Source organism: Neopsephotus bourkii, unplaced genomic scaffold (genome assembly GCF_033783945.1).
Source record: "Neopsephotus bourkii isolate Nb327-2 ecotype Australia unplaced genomic scaffold, CSIRO-AGI_Nbou_v1 NB_196, whole genome shotgun sequence".
NCBI classification, from domain to species: domain Eukaryota; kingdom Metazoa; phylum Chordata; class Aves; order Psittaciformes; family Psittacidae; genus Neopsephotus; species Neopsephotus bourkii.
In genome coordinates this window covers 1103358-1122547 of record NW_026900709.1, presented here as the reverse complement: position 1 = coordinate 1122547, position 19190 = coordinate 1103358, and the positions used below count along the sequence as shown (strand labels likewise).

General features: G+C 39.6%; 2 protein-coding genes across 5 annotated transcripts in view; one reads left to right on the top strand and one right to left on the bottom strand.

The window, feature by feature from the left end:
• MFSD6 (major facilitator superfamily domain containing 6) overlaps positions 1 to 8549 on the bottom strand; it is a 49670-nt gene extending 41121 nt beyond the window's left edge. Inside the window, exon 1 of one of the 3 annotated variants that reach the window (XM_061376325.1) lies at positions 8142 to 8549. The gene's annotated coding sequence lies outside the window, so the exon portion shown is untranslated. Of the gene's footprint in view, positions 1 to 7844; positions 7996 to 8141 lie in introns of those variants that run through there. The other 2 variants (XM_061376294.1, XM_061376305.1) reach the window with 2 other exon arrangements.
• HIBCH (3-hydroxyisobutyryl-CoA hydrolase) overlaps positions 8115 to 19190 on the top strand; it is a 42357-nt gene continuing 31281 nt past the window's right edge. Inside the window, exons 1-6 of one of the 2 annotated variants that reach the window (XR_009728937.1) lie at positions 8115 to 8235; positions 9188 to 9230; positions 9983 to 10123; positions 11585 to 11669; positions 12553 to 12633; positions 13333 to 13385. Coding sequence is in view for 1 of the 2 variants with exons in the window: in XM_061376477.1 (XP_061232461.1) it covers positions 8204 to 8235; positions 9188 to 9230; positions 9983 to 10123; positions 11585 to 11669; positions 12553 to 12633; positions 13333 to 13385 (435 nt within the window). In the remaining variant the exon portion in view is untranslated. The remainder of the gene's footprint in view (positions 8236 to 9187; positions 9231 to 9982; positions 10124 to 11584; positions 11670 to 12552; positions 12634 to 13332; positions 13386 to 19190) is intronic. The other variant, XM_061376477.1, reaches the window with a different exon arrangement.

Genomic DNA, 19190 nt, shown 5'->3' with positions numbered 1-19190 from the left:
ACTGTCACGCTGTCAGCCAAACTGCCCTGCCGCAGAGCCTCGTTTGAATTTAGAGCAACAAAATCTTAAAATAAACATCTGAGGTGTTCTCTCTAGTCATCACATCCCTGAACTGTCAGAAATCTACTAATTAGCATCAAATGCTTTTGTGTTTAATTCACTGTGATTCTGACTGGAACAAGATGAGGTAACTAAGCACTCACTACAACCCCTGAGAAGGAATGGCTTGGTACCAGATGGTTCAACACCAAAGCATGTGACATTGCAGCTGAACAACAGATAAAACAGAGAGGCCGCAGGAATCTTACATACAGGACTGAGCTCCTAAAATGGATTTGTAATGATTCTAAATGTTTGGGGTTTTGTTTGTTTTTGTTTCGTTTTTTACTGCCTCTTGAATAATATCATTCCACCACAATAGATCATATGAGGAAAATTTCAGGTTAACAACAGTTGGCAAGATAAGCATATAATCTGCGTTTAAAATGTAATGTACGTTCATTGATACAAAAGATATGAAAAGCACTACCTTTAAAGTTAACTGAACCAATGCTAAATGTGGGATAGAATTACAAGCGGGACAATAGTGCTTCAGAATGCTACTGACAAAGGAGTTACTGCAATGTCTCAAAGTAGATCAGTCAAGTGACAGGAACTTCCTATTTAGAATATTGTTCCTTGCCAGGGTGGGTATGTGATTCTAGTAGATTATAATAACAAGTTCCATAAGATTCAGTGGAGGGTCATATGCATATATATGTAAAATATTAATCACCATTCAGAAGTAAGACTTTAAAAACATCAGGATAGTTCCATTAAGGGTACATCTCCATTGAAATTGCTCTAGCTCTTGCTAGCATAAGTCCATCAGCTGATCTTTCTGTTGTGTCACATGCAAATGTGTTAATTAGGCTTGTTCATAACTCCCTTTGTTTCTGAGATGATTGTAAGGAATTATTATTATTATTATTATTGGCTACATTTTTATTCAAACTCTAGGGTAAAATCTCCGGAGCTCCAGGAGATAGGCTGGCAGGAGGGAGGCACTGAAGGCAGTGAGCCCAGTTCCCTACTGCATTGTACCTGTGCAGTCCTGGTCTGTGAAATGGATCTGGCAAACTGCTATGTCCTGACTGGAAAGTAAATTGCCTTGTGCCAGGATTTCACACCCAGTGTGTACTCATTTTCCATGAAGAAAGTTACTTCACAGAGCTAAAATCATTCAAGTATCAGGTTTGAGGTTTCTGCTCACTAGGAGAAAGTTACATGCCCTATGCAATACTTTTTAAAAGATCTATACTTGTAAGAGTCAAATTTCATTAATTGGCTTTATTGCATCTCTTTGAATCATTCACATCCTGATACGTGATTTTGCATCAGTAATATATATAAATTCTGATGAATGGTGAGAAATAGTGAAATTTATGGGTAGAGCTGTTCTGTACCCTTGGTTCTTGGAGTCTATCAGAGATTTCTTAAGAAATAGGAGTACCACTTTGCACTCTGTACCACTAGTCTTACAAGTTCTGTTTTCCTATACTAGTTTCACTGCTATTTTCATGTAATACGAGCAAAGCACCTCAAATAACATCCTGTTAACATAAATAAGCTTGAATTTAATTTCTTATAGAAGCACAAATTTAGAATAAATCTCGAATTAACTGATATTCTGGGATAGTGCTATTTCAGGAAGTCCAACAGGGATGGTATTTTGAAATAGACACACTGTGTGAAAACCACATGCCTTTTTCTCTTCCTACATGGAGGCAGCTCTGACTCTCACAAAATCAAACTCATACATCATGACACAACAGGATGCAATACAAATACCATTTGCTAAGCAGACTCCTAAAGTCTTGTAGGCAAGTATCCCTGAGCAAAGAGTGCTGGCTGCACTGTAGCATCACTTGCATTGCCAGGGAAAAAGGAACTCAGTTTCATTCCTTCCAGACCTGGGAAACTCAACCTCAAGAACTAATTTATACACCCAAAAAGACCTTCAGCAGTAACATATCATTGGGGGATCTTTTTTTTAGTCCTCTAAAGGTTAACTGTCCTATGAACAGAAAATGCACTTTCCTCTGGCCCCATTCCCACTCCACACATACACTCCCTACTGCTATTTCCACCCACGCTACAGCTCTTTTTAACTGTGTTTAAGAAGCTGAGAGAGAAATATGCTGATGCTGATGCTGCCACTCCTCCTCCTCCTCAGGTGGGCGGGTTGGTAGCTGGTCAGTTTTCCGCAGCATTTCTCATTGCTAGATGTGTGGGAGGCCGGGAGCAGGAAGGGAAGGAAACAGCCCTCTTAGGAAGGGAGGCATATCAAAGCAAGTGGGAAGCAAACAGCCCCTTCCCACCTGCACATGTGCAATTATATGCAAATGAAAAACATAACATCTAGAAGCAGAGCTTTCCAAGATGTGGTCCTAAAAGGTATCAAACAACAGGTCTCAACGCCAAGCTTACGGGTGACCAGATCTCTTGGCAGACAGCATTTTTCACCCACGAAGAAGCACAGCCCCGTGGAGAGGGAAGGGGGAAGGGAAGAGGGCGTTCCTTACAGTTCTGGCTGTGTACGTAGGTGGAGGGTGGTTCGAGGAGAGGAGTGACAGATTGCTCGTGGCAGCAGGGAAGAAAGATGTAGGAGGGTGTCGGCCCAGGGTCCCGTCTAGCCCAGGGGATACTGGCAGGGTGGATGCAGCACAAGTGCTATGTCTAAGTTGGGAGGGGAGGAACCCGCTGGCGGATGGACCTTGCCTGGGGGCTTTCTACCGGCCCCATCAACACGACAGCGTCTGCTGGTGCCCTGCGAGGCCAAAAGAAAATAGAAACTACTTCACCCACAATTTCATGATGGATTTGCTTTCATACTTTTCCAAACACTTCCAGTTCCCCACTGATAAGATTCAAATTAAGTGGTTAGGGAGGTGAAGCGGGGGGGGGAGGGGGGGAGGGGGGGGGAGATGTTTGTTTGGATTATTTTTACCCTCTCACACACTTTTTTTTTGTGCAAGGAGGAATTCACTACTGCATGCCATTAGTTGTGCCCTTATCCCAAATCTATGACTTCAGAGGTTATATGGATGCATTATCTGAAAAGTCTGTGACCAAAAGCCCTGGGAAAAGCACTCTGTTCCCATGGGATTACTCACATAACAGACAAAAGCAGGTATTTGCTTCTCCATATTATGTATGTGTGTTTCAGTCCTTCACTGGGCTGGGCTGGTTTTAGAGGGCGGAGAAACAGATTTTTTTCCACTTACATCTAATTTACTCTCAGTGACATCAAGGGAAGACTCCACTGCAGACCTGAGCCTTTAGTACTTAGGTGTCCATGCTGGCACAAATAAATTTGAACTTGTATCATGTGGAGATGTTTCAGAGTGTTGTCAACTGAAACTGGGCTGAGAAAAAACAATCTGATAACAACAAGTTAGCACTTACTGGAAATTTTCCTGTTCTTTACTGTGGGGGTGATGAGGCACTGGAAGAGGTTGCCCAAAGAAGTGATAAACGCTCCAACCCCGGCAGTGTTCAAGGCCAGGTTGGACAGAGCTTTAGTCAACATGGTCTAGTGTGAGGCATCCCTGCCCATGGCAGGGGGTTTGGAACTAGATGATCTTAAGGTCCTTTCCAACCCAGGCATTCTATGATTCTATTCTGTTCCTCACGCCTTCACAGACTCATTTTTCCTTACCTTTGTACACAGTAAGGATGGACTTACTACCCACACGTAGAGAAATTAGATGCCAGCTGTTAAGCCAGCAGAGGAAAAGATTAAATTTACAGCAAGCCTCGATGCAGAAGCATGGGACATGAGGAAGCACTTGTACTGTTTATTATCTGGTCTAGGTGAACTACACTGGGAGCTCTCAGAGGCAAGTAAGCGAGAGGTACAAATTAATGTTTCATTAGGGGTATATAGGTGGCATACATCTGAGCTGCTCTTGGAATCCTCCTTAGGAACAAGAACTCCTGCATCCTTAAGTTATATGTTTTTCTGGAAAAGAAATCAAAACCTCCCAGAAACAAAACCCCAAAACATCTGCTCAACTCTGAAGTCCTCCTACAGTCTGCAGCTTGTTTTCGCTTTCCAAACCTGCTGAACACAGTGCCAGGGAGGAATTACAACCTGCCTATCCTTCTGGCTACTGCACTTACACTCCTTGAGTTACTGGTTTGATTACTAGGGGTGCTGCTCACCCCAGTGTATGCAGCCTCCTGCATCCCTTTCTGCTAATAGGTTAAAGGTCATCTCATTCCACTTACGCGACTCCACTGTTTTCACTCTTTTTACTAATTCTACTTATAGAAGTATTTTATTTACTTTTCAGAAAACATTTCACTTTGATATACTGGTCGATGAGAAAATGAATATGAGCCAGCAGTGTGCACTCGCAGCCCAGAATGCCAGCCGTATCCTGGGCTGCATCAAAAGGAGTGTGACCAGCAGAGCAGGTAGAAGGAGGTGATCCTGCCCCTCTACTCTGTTCTCATGAGACCTCACCTGGAGTATTGTGTGAAGTTCTGGTGTCCTCAACATAAAAAGGACAGGAAACTGTTGGAACAAGTCCAGAGGAGGGCCACGAGGATGATCAGGGGACTGGAGCACCTCCTGTATGAAGATAGGCTGAGAAAGTTGGGGCTGTTCAGCCTGGAGAAGAGAAGGCTGCGTGCAGACCTCATAGCAGCCTTCCAGTATCTGAAGGGGGGCTACAGGGATGCTGGGGAGGGCCTCTTCATTAGGGACTGTAATGACAGGACAAGGGGTAACAGGTTAAAACTTAAACAGGGGAAGTTTAGATTGGATATAAGGAAGAAATTCTTTCCTGTTAGGGTGGCAAGGCACTGGAATGGGTTTTCCAGGGAGGTTGTGAATGCTCCATCCCTGGCAGTGTTCAAGGCCAGGTTGGATGAAGCCTTGGGTTTAGTGTGAGGTGTCCCTGCCTATGGCAGGGGGGGTTGGAATTAGATGATCTTAAGGTCCTTTCCAACCCTAACTATTCTATGATTCTATGATATTGCACTCTGAAAACAAAAAACAAAAAACAACCCCCCCCAAAAAAAAAACAACCAAAACCCCAGGATGATATCAGAGTTACTTTTTGGACTGCCTTGCAGTCACTAAATGGCTGCCTGTAAGAAAATTGCAACTTGGTAAAACCTACCACCCCTCTACCTGAAAAAAATCCTATAGATAAATTCAAGCCATCACCAGCATATTTTAACACGCAGGACACTAGGTTCAAGGAAGATGGCTCTTCTGGCACCACCCCTTCTTCTTGAAAGCAATTTTTAAAAAGAAAAAAAAAAAAAGAATTTAAAGAAAACATTAAGCTTAAACTCAGTGCCAGAACCATAGAAAGAAATCAGAAGCTGTCACAATGCATGCTGATACTTCATTGTTTACAAATGAGTAGGCCCCACTCTTACTCTGAATCAGACATGCAGCTGGAAGACAACAAAGAAAGGGTCTTTATTTTTATACTGAAACCATGGGGGGGAATAGATTAAAATCAGCATAAGTAAAAGATGAATCAGATCATTGACTTTTATTTTGGATTCTAGAAACAGACATACTATGTAATCATGTCCTGATCACAGCTTTGCCCATATGCAGGTAGAATTTATTAAGAGATTTCCAGGGTTTCAAGCAACCTCCACCTGCTCATACCCAAGGTTAGCTTACACACCCTGATTTCTTCATTTCCACAGCACACCAACAAAAGATTACCTGACAAAAAGGCTCTGTTCATGTTTGTCTGTGAAATATACAGACTTTCAGACACAGGATACGAAGAAGTACAAAAACGTTATCTCCTTATCAAACTCCTCCTAATTTGCCTACACATCGATGAGAGATGCAGTTATCCTCAAAAATAGTTTTAAAAATAAAAATCTAAGTAAGGGTTCAGATTTTGCAACTATGGCAATTTAGTGTCATTTAGAATGGTTTAGATTTAATTGTGTGGTACTTGCTGTAAAACAGCATATAAGGCTGTATATACATGCTCAAGATGACACCGGAAGGCTGCATCTTTGATGATCATATAATATGCAGGGAAAAGTCTGGATAGTCTGGATTGTCTAATGAATTTGCACTCAATTAATTTGCAGTAGTCAGTCTCCCAGTGCCTGCAAAAGTACCTCATGTCCTGTTCTGTTATTCTTTGTTCAGTGTACATGGCTGAAGACTGCGACTGCATAATACAAACATGTTCTGTGCCTGTTTAGTTTAAGGTTTTTACAACCAAATTTAATATAACCCAAGAGTTACTGCAGCGGAAACGCCAATACAGATGATGCTGCTATAAGCAGGGCCTGAATTAGTTCTTGAAATGAAGAGCAAGGTTGCCCTCTGGGGACTTCACTAGAAGTGCTTCCCAGAGCTGGGAGTTTTTTTTTGTTCCAGAAAACTAATTTTACTGCAAGGGTTTTATTTATAAAAAATACAAACGTGAATCAAGACAGCCAGTGCTAAGAGCTTGCCACATTGAGTGACAAGGAAGCTATGGTTCGACCTAATGCACTGTATTGTCATTTACTTCATACATCTCATTTTTCAGTATCAATCTCATGCTGGCCCTGTGTCAGTCTAAAAAAGTAACCCATAGAATGAATGATCTTAGTTACTGAAATAAAAGTGAATTTAGTTCTCCTGGCATGATGGTCATGTATTCTCAGGTGCCTTAATCTTCTATTAAAATGAAAAAGGCAAAAAAAGCCATTTTCCTGGTTGCAATTTCTGAGTCTGTCTGGGCTGAACACATGCTGAGTTTGAATTCACAGCTGTCTGTGATAACGGAATAGACTCCACAACTTGGTTAAAGTTGTAAAGAAATAAAATGCTTTATTCAGCTGAAGACGCACGGGGGATTGGTCTTCCAAAAGGCATGCGTGCCTCAGTGCCGTTTTCCTTTTACATTTATCCCGTAAAGTCATACATAGGTATTAGGTCGCACAATACGCCTATACATATTCATATTCTATCCCTGCTTCGTATTATAATGAGCTAAAAGGCGCTCCACGCATGCGCAGTGCCTCCTGGTGGTCTTGGGCAGGGGTCTTCAGATGAAGTAAGTAGTCTTCCTCTTGTGGGTAGGGGTCTTCAAGATGAAGTAAACGAGTCTTCCTCAGGCTTGAACTTTTTACCTCTGGTCCTCATGCATGCTCTTTAGGAGCTGGATGGGTCTGGTCCATGTCTAGCTAGTTTAATGGGCTATTCCCTTCGCTAGGAAGCCTTATCTTAGTACTGCCTGATAAGGCAACTGCTGGGCTTGTCAAGCCAGCCATGATTTAAGCAGTACTCCTTGTACAACCCCCCATTCTCCTCACTAGGAGGTTTTGTTCTGGTATTTGTCTGATAAGACATCTGCTGAGCTCGTTAAACCAGCTATGACTTAAGCAGTACCCCCCTGTACATTTTGACAACCCCCCTGTACATTTTGTCTAACCCCCTTGTACACAATAGGCCACATCAGTTTCAGTCTGTAGCTACTGTTGGGGCAGTAATCATGCCAGCTGCCTAATCCCTGTATTTACCTTCCAGGATAACCAGGTTCTGGTGGGATGTTACATCAGAGCAGCTCCTTAACCCCAGTCACTGAGAGAGTGTGCAGCACAGGTGTGGCTGCAAGTGTAAGGAATAAAAGGAGAGAGCTGGATATCAGACATTAAGAAATCAGGTTTGCTGTTTGAAACAACACATCACCAAAATGCAAGGTTCAGTCTACAAAGCTCGGCTCTGAAGGTAATTTAGCAATGCCGGCTTGCTCCGCTTTGGGCAGCTACCACCACGGTTTAAATTACGTTTACTTCACCGACTGAAGAAACAGTCTCACCTCGTGTCCTCATACCTCCTGGGTTAATTCAGGACGCGGAACAGCACTCATTCAGCCCAGACTCTATCGAGGTAAGGGACTAAACCTTTCACAGAACTCCCGAGCAAGGGGCCTGCTTGCAAACTCCATGCCACCGCCCGGCTCTCCTTTGTCAGACGCTACATTGACTGGAAGAGGGCTGTTCATGCCCGGGATGGGGAAGAAGGGGTCCTGGAGCGGGCGGCTATCCCTCAGAACCACCCGCCTACCCGAAGTGGCGTGAGCGGAACGGAGAACGGCCCCGCGCATGCGTCCTACCTCGCTCCCGGCGGATCGTATAGGTTATCCGATGACGACGATCGATCGCGCGGGCTGGCGCCATGGCGGCCCGGGTGCTGAGGCCGCTGCCCAGGTAACGGGGAGGTGGCTGTGGCCGCACTGAGGTGCGGCGAAGCTGCTCCCGCGCTCCCCTTTCTCCCCGCCGAGGAGAAATGTAAATGGCGCCGGGCCGGCCGCTCCCTCAGCTTGCGGCGGGAGGCGGTGACCTGGGAAGGCCTCTCATGCCGGGCGTTGAAACCCTGTGAACTAGGATAAAGGATAATTTAGATCCGAATTAACTTTCCCATTCTAAAATGAATATGTAGTTTGGGGTGCCCGAACTTTAGAATGTAAAATGTTTATTGTCCGTGATTTGCGCTCATAAGTAGCTGAAGGATAGTTTGTGAGCGCTGATGCAAGCCAGGCGTCTGAAGCCCAGTGAATGCTGCTGTTAACCGGCCTCCTTAACAGAATACACTGACAATTAACACAGCCTCATCAGTTAAATTGAGAAACATGTTCACAAAGTGTCCCAGCATTGGTATTTCCTGTCAGTAACAGAAGCATGAGTTCAAGCTGTTCATAAACCCTACCTAAATGCATGTACACACAAGGTCATGAGAACAGGTTTCTTGTAATGGAAGCTTTGGGAATAGACAAGTCTTTGACAAGACTATTAAAAAAAAAAAAAGTATTTAAACACCCAGGAAAAGGCTGTAAATCTTTACAAAACCCACAGACTGCTAAGTAGCAATTGTATCCACCAAACTCCTTGTCTTACTATTTACAAGTTCCCCTAACTTGAACACATCAAAACCAGTAGTTGACATTGGTATCTGCCATCTATTTACTAGTAAGCAAAGAAGCTTCCAACTGTTTTTAATTTCAAAATTGTAGGCTAGTTTACTTGATTTTAAAAAGGAGAATGTGAAACAACGTCGTGTTCAGATATTTTTCTGACAAAGCCTTGCTTAAATCAGCAGTTATATATTTGGGATTGAGTAGCTGGTTTATGGTTTTAGCTATCTTTTTAATATTTTTTTCAGGCCAAAACCATTCAACAGACTGCAAATAATACTACAACATTTGGTAAGAACAGTATCTTATTTGACTGAGCTGGAGGTTTTTAAGGCTTTTAACTCCCTGAGACAGACATGCAGCTTGCGTCTCTTCACAGTGGTTCTAAATGCCATCACTTATTGCTAGGCATAAGGCTGCTCACGTCTTTGAGCACTGTTTCAAGTTTCTGTTACACTGTAAATTAAAACTTAATTATTTTGGCCTTGCCTACTTTTATAGCTATTTTCTATGTTAGCCTCTGTATATTCCTTAAATAGAACTCAACTGAGTTTGAAATCAGTTGTGAAAATAGTTAGTGATTTGTTCCCTACTGCTAAAGGTTACTTACAGACAAAGCAATACGTACATTTGCGTTTCCAGTGTCAAACTGCCAGTAGGGACACATAGAACTACCATTGTTATAATCGTTGCAGGTATTTTCAGAATGCTAGTTGTAAGGAACCATGGTTTTGTGTTTTATTGTGGCAGTTTTGGTGGTGTGTTTTTGAATGAATTCAGTTCTTAGTGTGTAGCTCAAAAACTTATCTGAGGTTTATTATTCTCAAGGACTCGGGCATAAGGTGTTTTTGAAAAAACTGTTCAGGAATTGCAAATAGAACTTGAAGCACAGTGGGAAAGCAAGCCTTAGTGTACATTTCCAAAATGCATGCTTTATGATCTTAAATGTTACGAGACTATTTCCATAAAAACTCTTGTATGGGTGTTACTTAAGGTATCTAACTGATGACATTTGGTTTATTTATTTGTATTTCCATGTACAGAAGATTTCTAAGCAAACAGATTCAACAGCTGAAGTCTTATTGGAAAAGAAAGGAGGTGCAGGAATAATAACTTTGAATAGACCCAAGGCTCTCAATGCACTAAATCTTTCGATGATCCGACAAATTTATCCACAAATAAAGGTTAGTAGCTCCACTTCTACCCATCCACTATGCATATGTATCCAAAACCAATTTTGGAATTCAGTCTGACACTTCTTAGTGTACTGATTTAAAGAATGAGAGTCTGTGTGAATGCATTGGCCAATGAGCCATTTATAGTATGGGAAAGAACAGACAGTTTTAAATAAGTTAGAAAGAGAAGACATGTCAAAGAAACAAGCTGTCAGACAAAGTTAAATTTAGCATCTGGATAGATAGAGACACCCATATTAAAAGTAGAACTGAATTAAAAACAAGAAGGGCTCATGGTTTATATATTGCTTTTGGCAACACCCAGCTGGTCAGTCAGCATGCATGAATTCCAGGATGTACAGTTTTGTTGCCTTTTGATTTGGTGCATGTTTTGTGGGGAGGCTGTATCTCTGGAATAAAAGATACAAGCCATTTGAAAGCAAGGTGTTGTCAGAGTCATTCCTTTAGGAAGAATTGTATAGATTTACAGGAACTTTTTACAAGCTGGTGAAGTAATGTGAAATTTAAGCATGCAAATAGTCCTTTTTAATTTAATTTAATGAGGCTATTTATGATATGCACGAAGTCAGACTTACCAGTATTTGTTGGATAGTTGCCTGCCTTTTGGTATTTTGGTAGACAGATGTATTGCAAGCTTGTGCATTCTTTGAAGAACATTTACAGACATACTTCTGTAGTGCTGAGTACTGGGTTTTATTTGAAGCACAGCCTTAAAAAGTGGTGTAATTTTAAGTACACTTGCTGGTATACAGCAATATCCTGTCTTTTTTGTCTGGGTACTTGTTTGAATAAGGGATTTATAAGCATAGTTTAAAGGGCAGGGGAAGGGAAAACCTGTAGATGACATCTTTTTCTCAGTATGGTTGCACCACTGCTGAAGTCTTGTACCACTGTATTTATTTCAGGGAAAAAAACCAAACAAACCCAAACAACAGCATGGTCATTGTACCTAGCAAAATGTCTGTGCACATATTGATTTAATTCAGAAAAAAATTCTTGATGAGCATTGATTACAGTAATTTTGACAAAATCCATCAGTAATTTAATCCCTGTTTTTCTTGCCATGCATTTTAGATTTACACAACTTTCATGATTTGGCCCGAGACATTGTTATTATATCTTCCATATTCCGAGCTTTATGCCCCAGCATTGTGTTCCAATTGGGATTTATGCTCGACCCTGTTTTAGGGAGTGCTGCCTTTCTTCAAGTTGGTATCTCTACATAGGCATTTTCTGAAATACATGAGGCAACTCTGCTAATCTCTGATGTCAGGGTTAAATAGGACACAGGAGTGGCAGAAAGACATTTAGCTCTCAGTGTAAGACAAACTATTTTAAGTATAGTTTGATTTACTTTTTGAGAAAGTAAAGTAAGTATTACAGCATACAGAGAAAGCAATTTTTTTACACAGACTTTAATCTTACCTGGAAACATTTACTTCTTTTTAGACCTGGGAGAAAGATCCCGAAACTTTTCTAATAATTATAAAGGGAATTGGAGGAAAAGCTTTTTGTGCTGGGGGTGACATCAGAGGTAAGGAGTAGAGTCGCTTGAACATTTAACATATCTTTGCCTGTTGCTGTTTTGCATTGGTTTATTTGCTGTGACTTGGGTAAGCACAGCCTTGCTACACAAAAAAGTAAGAGAGATTATTCTTATGACGCCTTGATGCAGGGATGCTATTTAAGTTACTCGTCAGGAGACAGCTGTCAGAACATTGTATGAAAGAGTAAAAATTGAACTTTTATGAATAACTGATAATAGCAGTCAGTCATTCGTGGGAAGAGAGGGTCCTTGTCTCTACGTTTTCCTTCCCAGATTTTCATTACTGACAGCTTCTTTATGAGAAATTTGAAGAGTCCTAATAAGTAACTTTTACTATAAGATAATTTGTGTCTGGTGTTTGAGTTGGCTATGTAAAGAGCTGGCAATGGTTATCAGTGTATCTGTGATTATTTTGTAAGTAAGAACTGTAGGAAACTTCCAGACTGTGAAAATTAGCAGTTGTTTTAAATTTTAGGTGAACAAGCAGCACGGCTTGTTATCAAATTATGTCCTTCTCTCATTGGCTTCTCAGTTTTAGTATTCAGAGTTTTCAGTATAATAAGTTTTAAGTAACCATCCTATATATTGATATCAAACACCACAAACAAGACTACCATACATTAGGAGGGGTTCCATGGCGTAGAAGATGTACTGCATGCTCACATGTATGTGACAATCTCCAGCATAATAAATTGACTCATATTTGAAACTTTGCATTCATATTTAAGTTTGAGCAAATTTTCTCAACTAAAAGCAGGATTAAGTTGCTGCTTGATTGCAGTTGGAAGAAATTGTTTTCATGCAATATTAATTCTTATTTGCACTTCCCTTTAAACTTACAGTGATCTTTAGAATTTTTATTTCTCTTAAGCCATCACAGATGCAGGAAAAGTTGGAAATAAGCTGGCGCAAGATTTCTTCAAAGAAGAATATACCCTGAACAATGCCATTGGTATGTTTAATGGCAAATTCTGAAGCAGTACAGTTTTCAAAGTAGTGGCTTTGAATGTAAATTTGCTTTCTTTCTTTGCTAATCTATATAAAAAAAAGAGATAATAGAAGTAGTTTTATGTTATGTTTTTTTTTTTTTTTTTAATACTACTAGTGTAACATATCTCATTTTTACATCATGCATGCAGAATTTGTTTCTTTTGTTTAAGCTACTGTGATAGCTTATTGCATCCAGTTGTTCTGGATAGTTAGAATTCAGCTATAGGTTAATTATGTCATAGATGCAGACAGTGCAGTTCTGCACTAAGTACCATTGATCTACTACAAAGAAGACTTGCGATAAAAATAGATGCATGGAAAATCATTAGTAATCAGTCAGAAGGCAGAAGATCAAATTATGTTAAAGCTTTCCATTTAAGTAGACTGCATAAATTAAGCTAGGAGTTAAACGCCTTAGTTTATTGCAAAGAACCTAGGAGTATGTGGTTTTAAAATAACTACCAGCAATGACACTGAGTAAAGACGTTTTCAATTACCGTGCATGGAAAGATGCAGAAGTCCACTCTAAAACTGCTGTCTAATATTCGTGTTTTCAGGTCAGACTTTAAAGTTCAGTCAGATTCATCAGTTCAGCTGATGTCACAGGACCATTGTCTTGAAAAAAATGTACATTTTTTTTGTTTCCTTACATTCCTTACAGGCACTTGCAAGAAGCCATATGTGGCACTTATTGATGGCATTACAATGGGAGGGGTAAGTTAAGCACTTTGGTGTGGTATCTGACATCATTTGTTTTAAAGTAATGTAATATGCTGTGCTCGATTTAAATGAAGCGCACACATGGCATTTCAAATATTGCAATTCGAGAATAAGGATTGTAATGTGAACCTTTGTCTCTTGCTTGTCAGGGCAGCTTTGCTGCTCTTCTAGTGCTTCGGCTGTTCTTTCATACCCATACTGCTTCTCTGAGGGTCTGGTGGTTGTGTTAAGAGCAGAATCCTGTCACTGTAGGAAATGCCCCTTGCAAAGGTTTTCAGAATACTGAAGTGTGAGTTTGTAGATCATGCAAGAACTGAGTTTTCCACTCAAAATGTATTAAGAAATTGAATTATATAAATATACAATTAAAGGAGAACTCCATGAAAACTTGTAAAAATTATATTCTAAACTGTACTTTAACAGATGTTTGTGAGATCTGTATTTTTCCAACAAATTATCTGAAAATGCATCTACTTTCTCACTTTTGTAGTACTCCTAAAACATGAATTACAAGATCCTGATTCTCCATTACCCTTTCCAAGGCCATACCTTATTACTAAAGCAATATGGAAAGACTCCATCATATTGCTGGTTATACTCAGTGTTAATATTTGATTCAGCAATTGGTGGCTCTGAACACTATGAGTAGGTAAGAGACCAGTACTGTACTTTTCTACATGCTGAAATGCTATTCTCTTCAGCTTGACATCTGCTGGATACATTTGCACTGTAGCAGGGAGTAGAATATAACAATCTTAAGTTATTTTGAACAGTGAGTTTGACAAGTAAAGTCTGCCTGCCATATTGTTGCTTAAATTTATATTCTTGCACATCAGTATGATGTTTGTCAAAGACAGGATGATATAAGCGTAACACTACATGATCCATCACTGGTCGTGACTCCTCCCTTTCCAACTTCCTTGCACATTTCTTTTTGTGTATTTTGGCTGTGGTCTTTCCAGTTGGTGATCTAAACATGCAATTCCTCTTTCCCCCTTTGCTGCTCTGCTACCAAGCCTCAGATCTCAGACCTCTAGAACAGCCCTTGAACTTGGCATGGTTGTACCGTTATCTTGTTCTGCTTCCTGTGTGGGAATGCTCTGTCCTACTGTAATTATTCATCAGAACTGCATCCATACAAAGGAGTTATTCTGTTCATGGTATAATTAGATGCTCTATTTTAAATCACTCAGATGTTTGGTTCTGTGTTTTTAACACAATAAGTTCATACTTCATCCCTTTCATATGCCCAAGATCTGGCTATCTTAGTACCTACAAGTGAGTGGGAGCTGGAAACACTTGTCACTTATGAACTACAGTAAATGCCTTTAAAACAAATTTACATTGAAATTGTTGGCTTTAGAAGCAAGTCATTTTAGCTTGGCCTTGAAATTTAAGGAACACCTCTTAAAAAGTGCAATTTTACTATAGTCAGTGAACGAAAAGACAAACAGGTCAATCTCAAACTTGCTCAAAAAAGCAGCACTGTACATAGTGTGCTCTGTTGTTCTAGTTTAAAATAAATTGAAAATCAGAATGTTTTAGAAACTCAGTTATTATGTGTTTAGGTAGTAAAAGTTGCTACTGATGCACAGATATCATAAATTTATGAGGGTAAAACTTGGAATTGTATCAAAATGAACTAGTTCCACTTCAGCACTGTTGGCCAGAGGCTGGTAGATGGCTTTCTCAAGAGCTTAATTATCCAACAGATGGGGCTGTGGAGCTTGATTTCTGCACTTCTTGTCTATGCTCGTGTAGTTCATAAAAAAATTGATATTCAATATAAATGTATCTTTTCATTTTTTTTGTACCTAGAACAGTAGGTTCAAGTAACAAGTATGTTTGATGAAACAAAGGTGACTGAACCAAAGGTGACTGTTCTAAGCAACAGTGAAACAAGTTATAGATACCACATTTATTGCTAAAGGGCATATACAGTGGAAGGGAACACTGGGCGTGTACTCTCATGATGCTGAAAAATATCAGATTATGACAGTTATCAGGTGCTGAAAATCTATTCAGATTATTTTAGTTGACTTCTATCTGTACACTTTTAATTTCTTGAAATGAAATACCTGAACAGTAGACAAAAAAATGCAGAGTATTTAAACAGTTGTTTGTTTGGTGGTTTATTTTAGTATTATTGTTTCTAAATGAGGTCCTAAGTTTGGGTTTCTTGGTTGTAAAAAAAACTTCCAATGTTTTCCTGACTTCAATGAACAAAAGTGTGCTGTGTAAGTTCAGTGTAACTCTGTGGTTTTAAATAGGGCTTTGGCACAAAATACACTACTGTGTCATTGTTCTCTCTAACAGACTAAAGGGCTTAATAACAATGTATTTTATACCTGTTTCAGAGCTAAGTAAAGGACACTAGACAGATTTGATTGGTGGTTTTAACTTTACATAAAGCCTACTTAAGTCTCTGGCATATTGCCAAAGCAGAAGTACGTATATTTAGAGCAAGGTGTCCCTGCCCATGGCAGGGGGTTTGGAACTTGATGATCTTAAGGTCCTTTCCAACCCTAACTATTCTATGATTCTATGATTCTATATTTAGGAGCAAAGGCCACTGCTTTTAGTTTAAGGAGGAATCTGCAGCAGTGTCTACAAAGTACCCTCCTCCTTAGTATCATATTTAGAGCATGCATAATTTAGAAACTTCCTGAGCTACACTGTATTTCAGAACCATAGTGCTAAATAACTATCAGTTGTCACACTCGCCTCTCTATTCATATGGTACTTCTTGACATAAAGTAGCTTTGGTCTTCAGAAAGGCCTGTAGCAATAGGCTTTACAGTTCAGTTTTGTGCTTTGTGAAAAGCAATTTGCTGCTGTTTCAGGCTTATCATCTGTTATTACTGAATGCTTATGTGTTTAGTTATTAATAAGGCCAAAATAGGCCCCCCCAGTATTTGTTTTTCTACTGATGAGTAAAGGCTGTTTCTCAAACATGGGATTTTTTTGCTTTGGAAATCATATACAGTATTTAATCCTTTTGTCTGACCTCTTGCATGATGTATTTGCTAAGTTTATTTTAGCAAGTTACAAATCTATAAAGGCTATACCTTTATGTTACACTTCTTGCTTTAACAATTAATGCTTTGAGTTTTAGGATGTGAAAACACCTTGTGGGGCAAATAGGTTTTAACTTATATGACAACGTGCAACATTTTTAGTATAAATGAAGCTGGATAGAGTTACCAGTTCTTTTAAATCCTTTGCAAAGCCCTGTGTTTGGAGTTACTCTGAGAATTTTATTTTCTAATCTTGATTTAGGTTTAGGGGGAATAGTAGGAAGCTGGAACTTTAATGTAGCTCACAATTTAAAGAGATATTGTCATCTCCAATTCCCTCATATTCTAGGGCCCAGTTTTTAAGAGCAATAGTACACAGTGCTGACTTTTATTCTCTCCTCAGTAGGGAAGGACCTCAGGTGTATTGGAGCATGAGAAGACAACCTGTCAATTGGGTGTTTGGGTTCATGAGTATCTTTCCATTCGTTTTGTCAACACACCTAGCAGTAGAGGTTTTTCTAAGCAAGGTATTTTATTTAAACTGAGAGTCTACATCTAAGTTACGTGGACCATCTTTAAGGTTCTGTTAGAGAGTAGAATTTTTTAAGGAACTGTTTGAGTTTGTGTTAGTCACTCAGGTAGTAATGTTGAATATGCTAAGTTTTAGACTACACAGAAGTATAGATCTGAGAGGAGCCTCGGGATTGTTCTTTTGCACTTGAAGTAGTGTTAAATATAGTTAGATGGTTACTTAGCAGATTTTCACCTAAAGTGTTCAGAAGTCTCCAACAGCAAGAGTTCTGTTTTTTGCTGATGTCCTACCCAAGTACTTAGTTATTCTTTTAAGGTTCCCTAGTGTCTAATTTAAGACTTTAGCATGTGTAATCAATATATTCCTGTCTCAGTCACAGCTCTTTAAGAACATTTTGAGATACTTGCATTCCTTGCTTCTAGCCAGCTCTTTTTAATAGGGATAAAGATAGCTACTCAGCCTTCTCTATAGATTAAGTCTTCTTACAATCCTCTGGAATCTTTCCAATTTTTGTACTTTACAGTTCATTACCAGAGACCAGGCAATATTTCAGCTGGAGGATTCATCAGCACCAAGTAGAGCAGAATAATTATTCTCTATATATTGCAGAGAAGTTCTATCACAAATAGCTAAATAGCAACTTCTCAAAGCATCAGGTGCTGGGAGGCCACCACTTCTAGTTATTCTTAAAGCTATTACTCTTACCTCTTTCCTTCTTGTGTAACATTCCATGACAGTGCCTTTCTTTACCACTAAACTTTTACTAAGCTTTAAATCTTCTTCCTTGAACAGAACTTGTTTGTTGAAGTGTCAGTCTTGTAGATCTACCCTTTTCCTCAAAGGCAATAAAAGGATAGTACTAATTTTCTCCCTAAGAAGCCTGAGTGCCATCTCAGCTGGCATTGCCTTTGACAGATCCACTTCTTTGGTCTGACTAGGCTTCCCAAGCACATTGAATCTAGGCTGTGTGGGTATACTTCAGCCCTTTGGTGCCTGCCAGCCTGATACTTTCAGTAGCTCTTTTTTCAACAGTGTTGCATCATTATGTGTATTAAGTTCATGGTTACTGTAAGCCCCTGAAAAATGCCTAGGCATTTGTTTCGTAGAAAACAGACTTGTAATCTCTGCCTTTTATTTTTCTAAATTGAGTAATTTTTTTCATTAGCTTCTATCTGGTCTCCAAAGTGAGATGGTTTTGAATTCTGATTCAGAGTGTTTGCCTTCCCAAAAAGTAATCTGTAAATTCTAGAAAACCTTGTTTTCATTATCCAAGCAGATAATGAAAATATCAAATATGACTTCGTTAATGATTGACTTTGCTATGACCTCAGCTAGGGTGCCCTCTCGATCTGATTGTAGACTGCTGGTAACTCTTAATATACTTTCCAGTGATTTTGCCCTCCATTTCATAGCGATACCATCTAGGCTGTGTTCCCCTAGTTTGTTTATGAGAGGTAACTGTGCTGTGTATGGAAAAGCATCGGAAATGTTGCAGTTCACAATCTGAAGATTTTTCAGACTGCTGCTTGCTGAGTGACAGTCTCATTTAATCAAGGGGTTATGGAGGAGTTCCAGATAATAGACGCAGCCAAACCCCTGAACTTATTCTATGGTTTGGAAATACTACTGTGCAGCTAAACGTGCTTCCCGTCTGGACTACAGATTGAGAACTAATGTGTGTTTTTATGTTGCAGTAGAAGAGTGAACTGAGTACCTAAGCTTTACTTCTTCTTTGTGTTAGTGCCACTTCATTTTCAGGAAAAGATTCCAGAGCCTGACGTTGTTAGAGGAATCCAACTTTCCTGTAAATCAGAACTGATCTGTAATCTTTAAGGCAGAAATCTGCTTAGTTGAAGTGTGCATCTTTGTAACTATTCGATGTTGCATCAGGTAAGGTCCATTTGTCTTGGAAAGGGTTTAATAAGTAATTGTCTTGTAGGAAAGGGTGATATTTTAACTTTCTTCAGGAAAAAGTAGAACACTTCTCTGTTTTAAGCTTCTACTCTGCTTTAATCAATAAAGACTTGTCTAAATTTGAATTAACAATTTTTAGAGGAAATTTCCAGTGTTTTACTTCATTTTAGCCAGGCATATTTGTGAAATTTTACCTCACAACATTCTGAAAAGGTTTTATAATTATAGGATTTTGTTAAGTAATGCTTTATATATTCCTGATGCTAACTCTTTATAATAATGTTCTGACACCTGAGGGGAAAGACTTGACAGAGATGGGTAATTTTTCATGGTAGC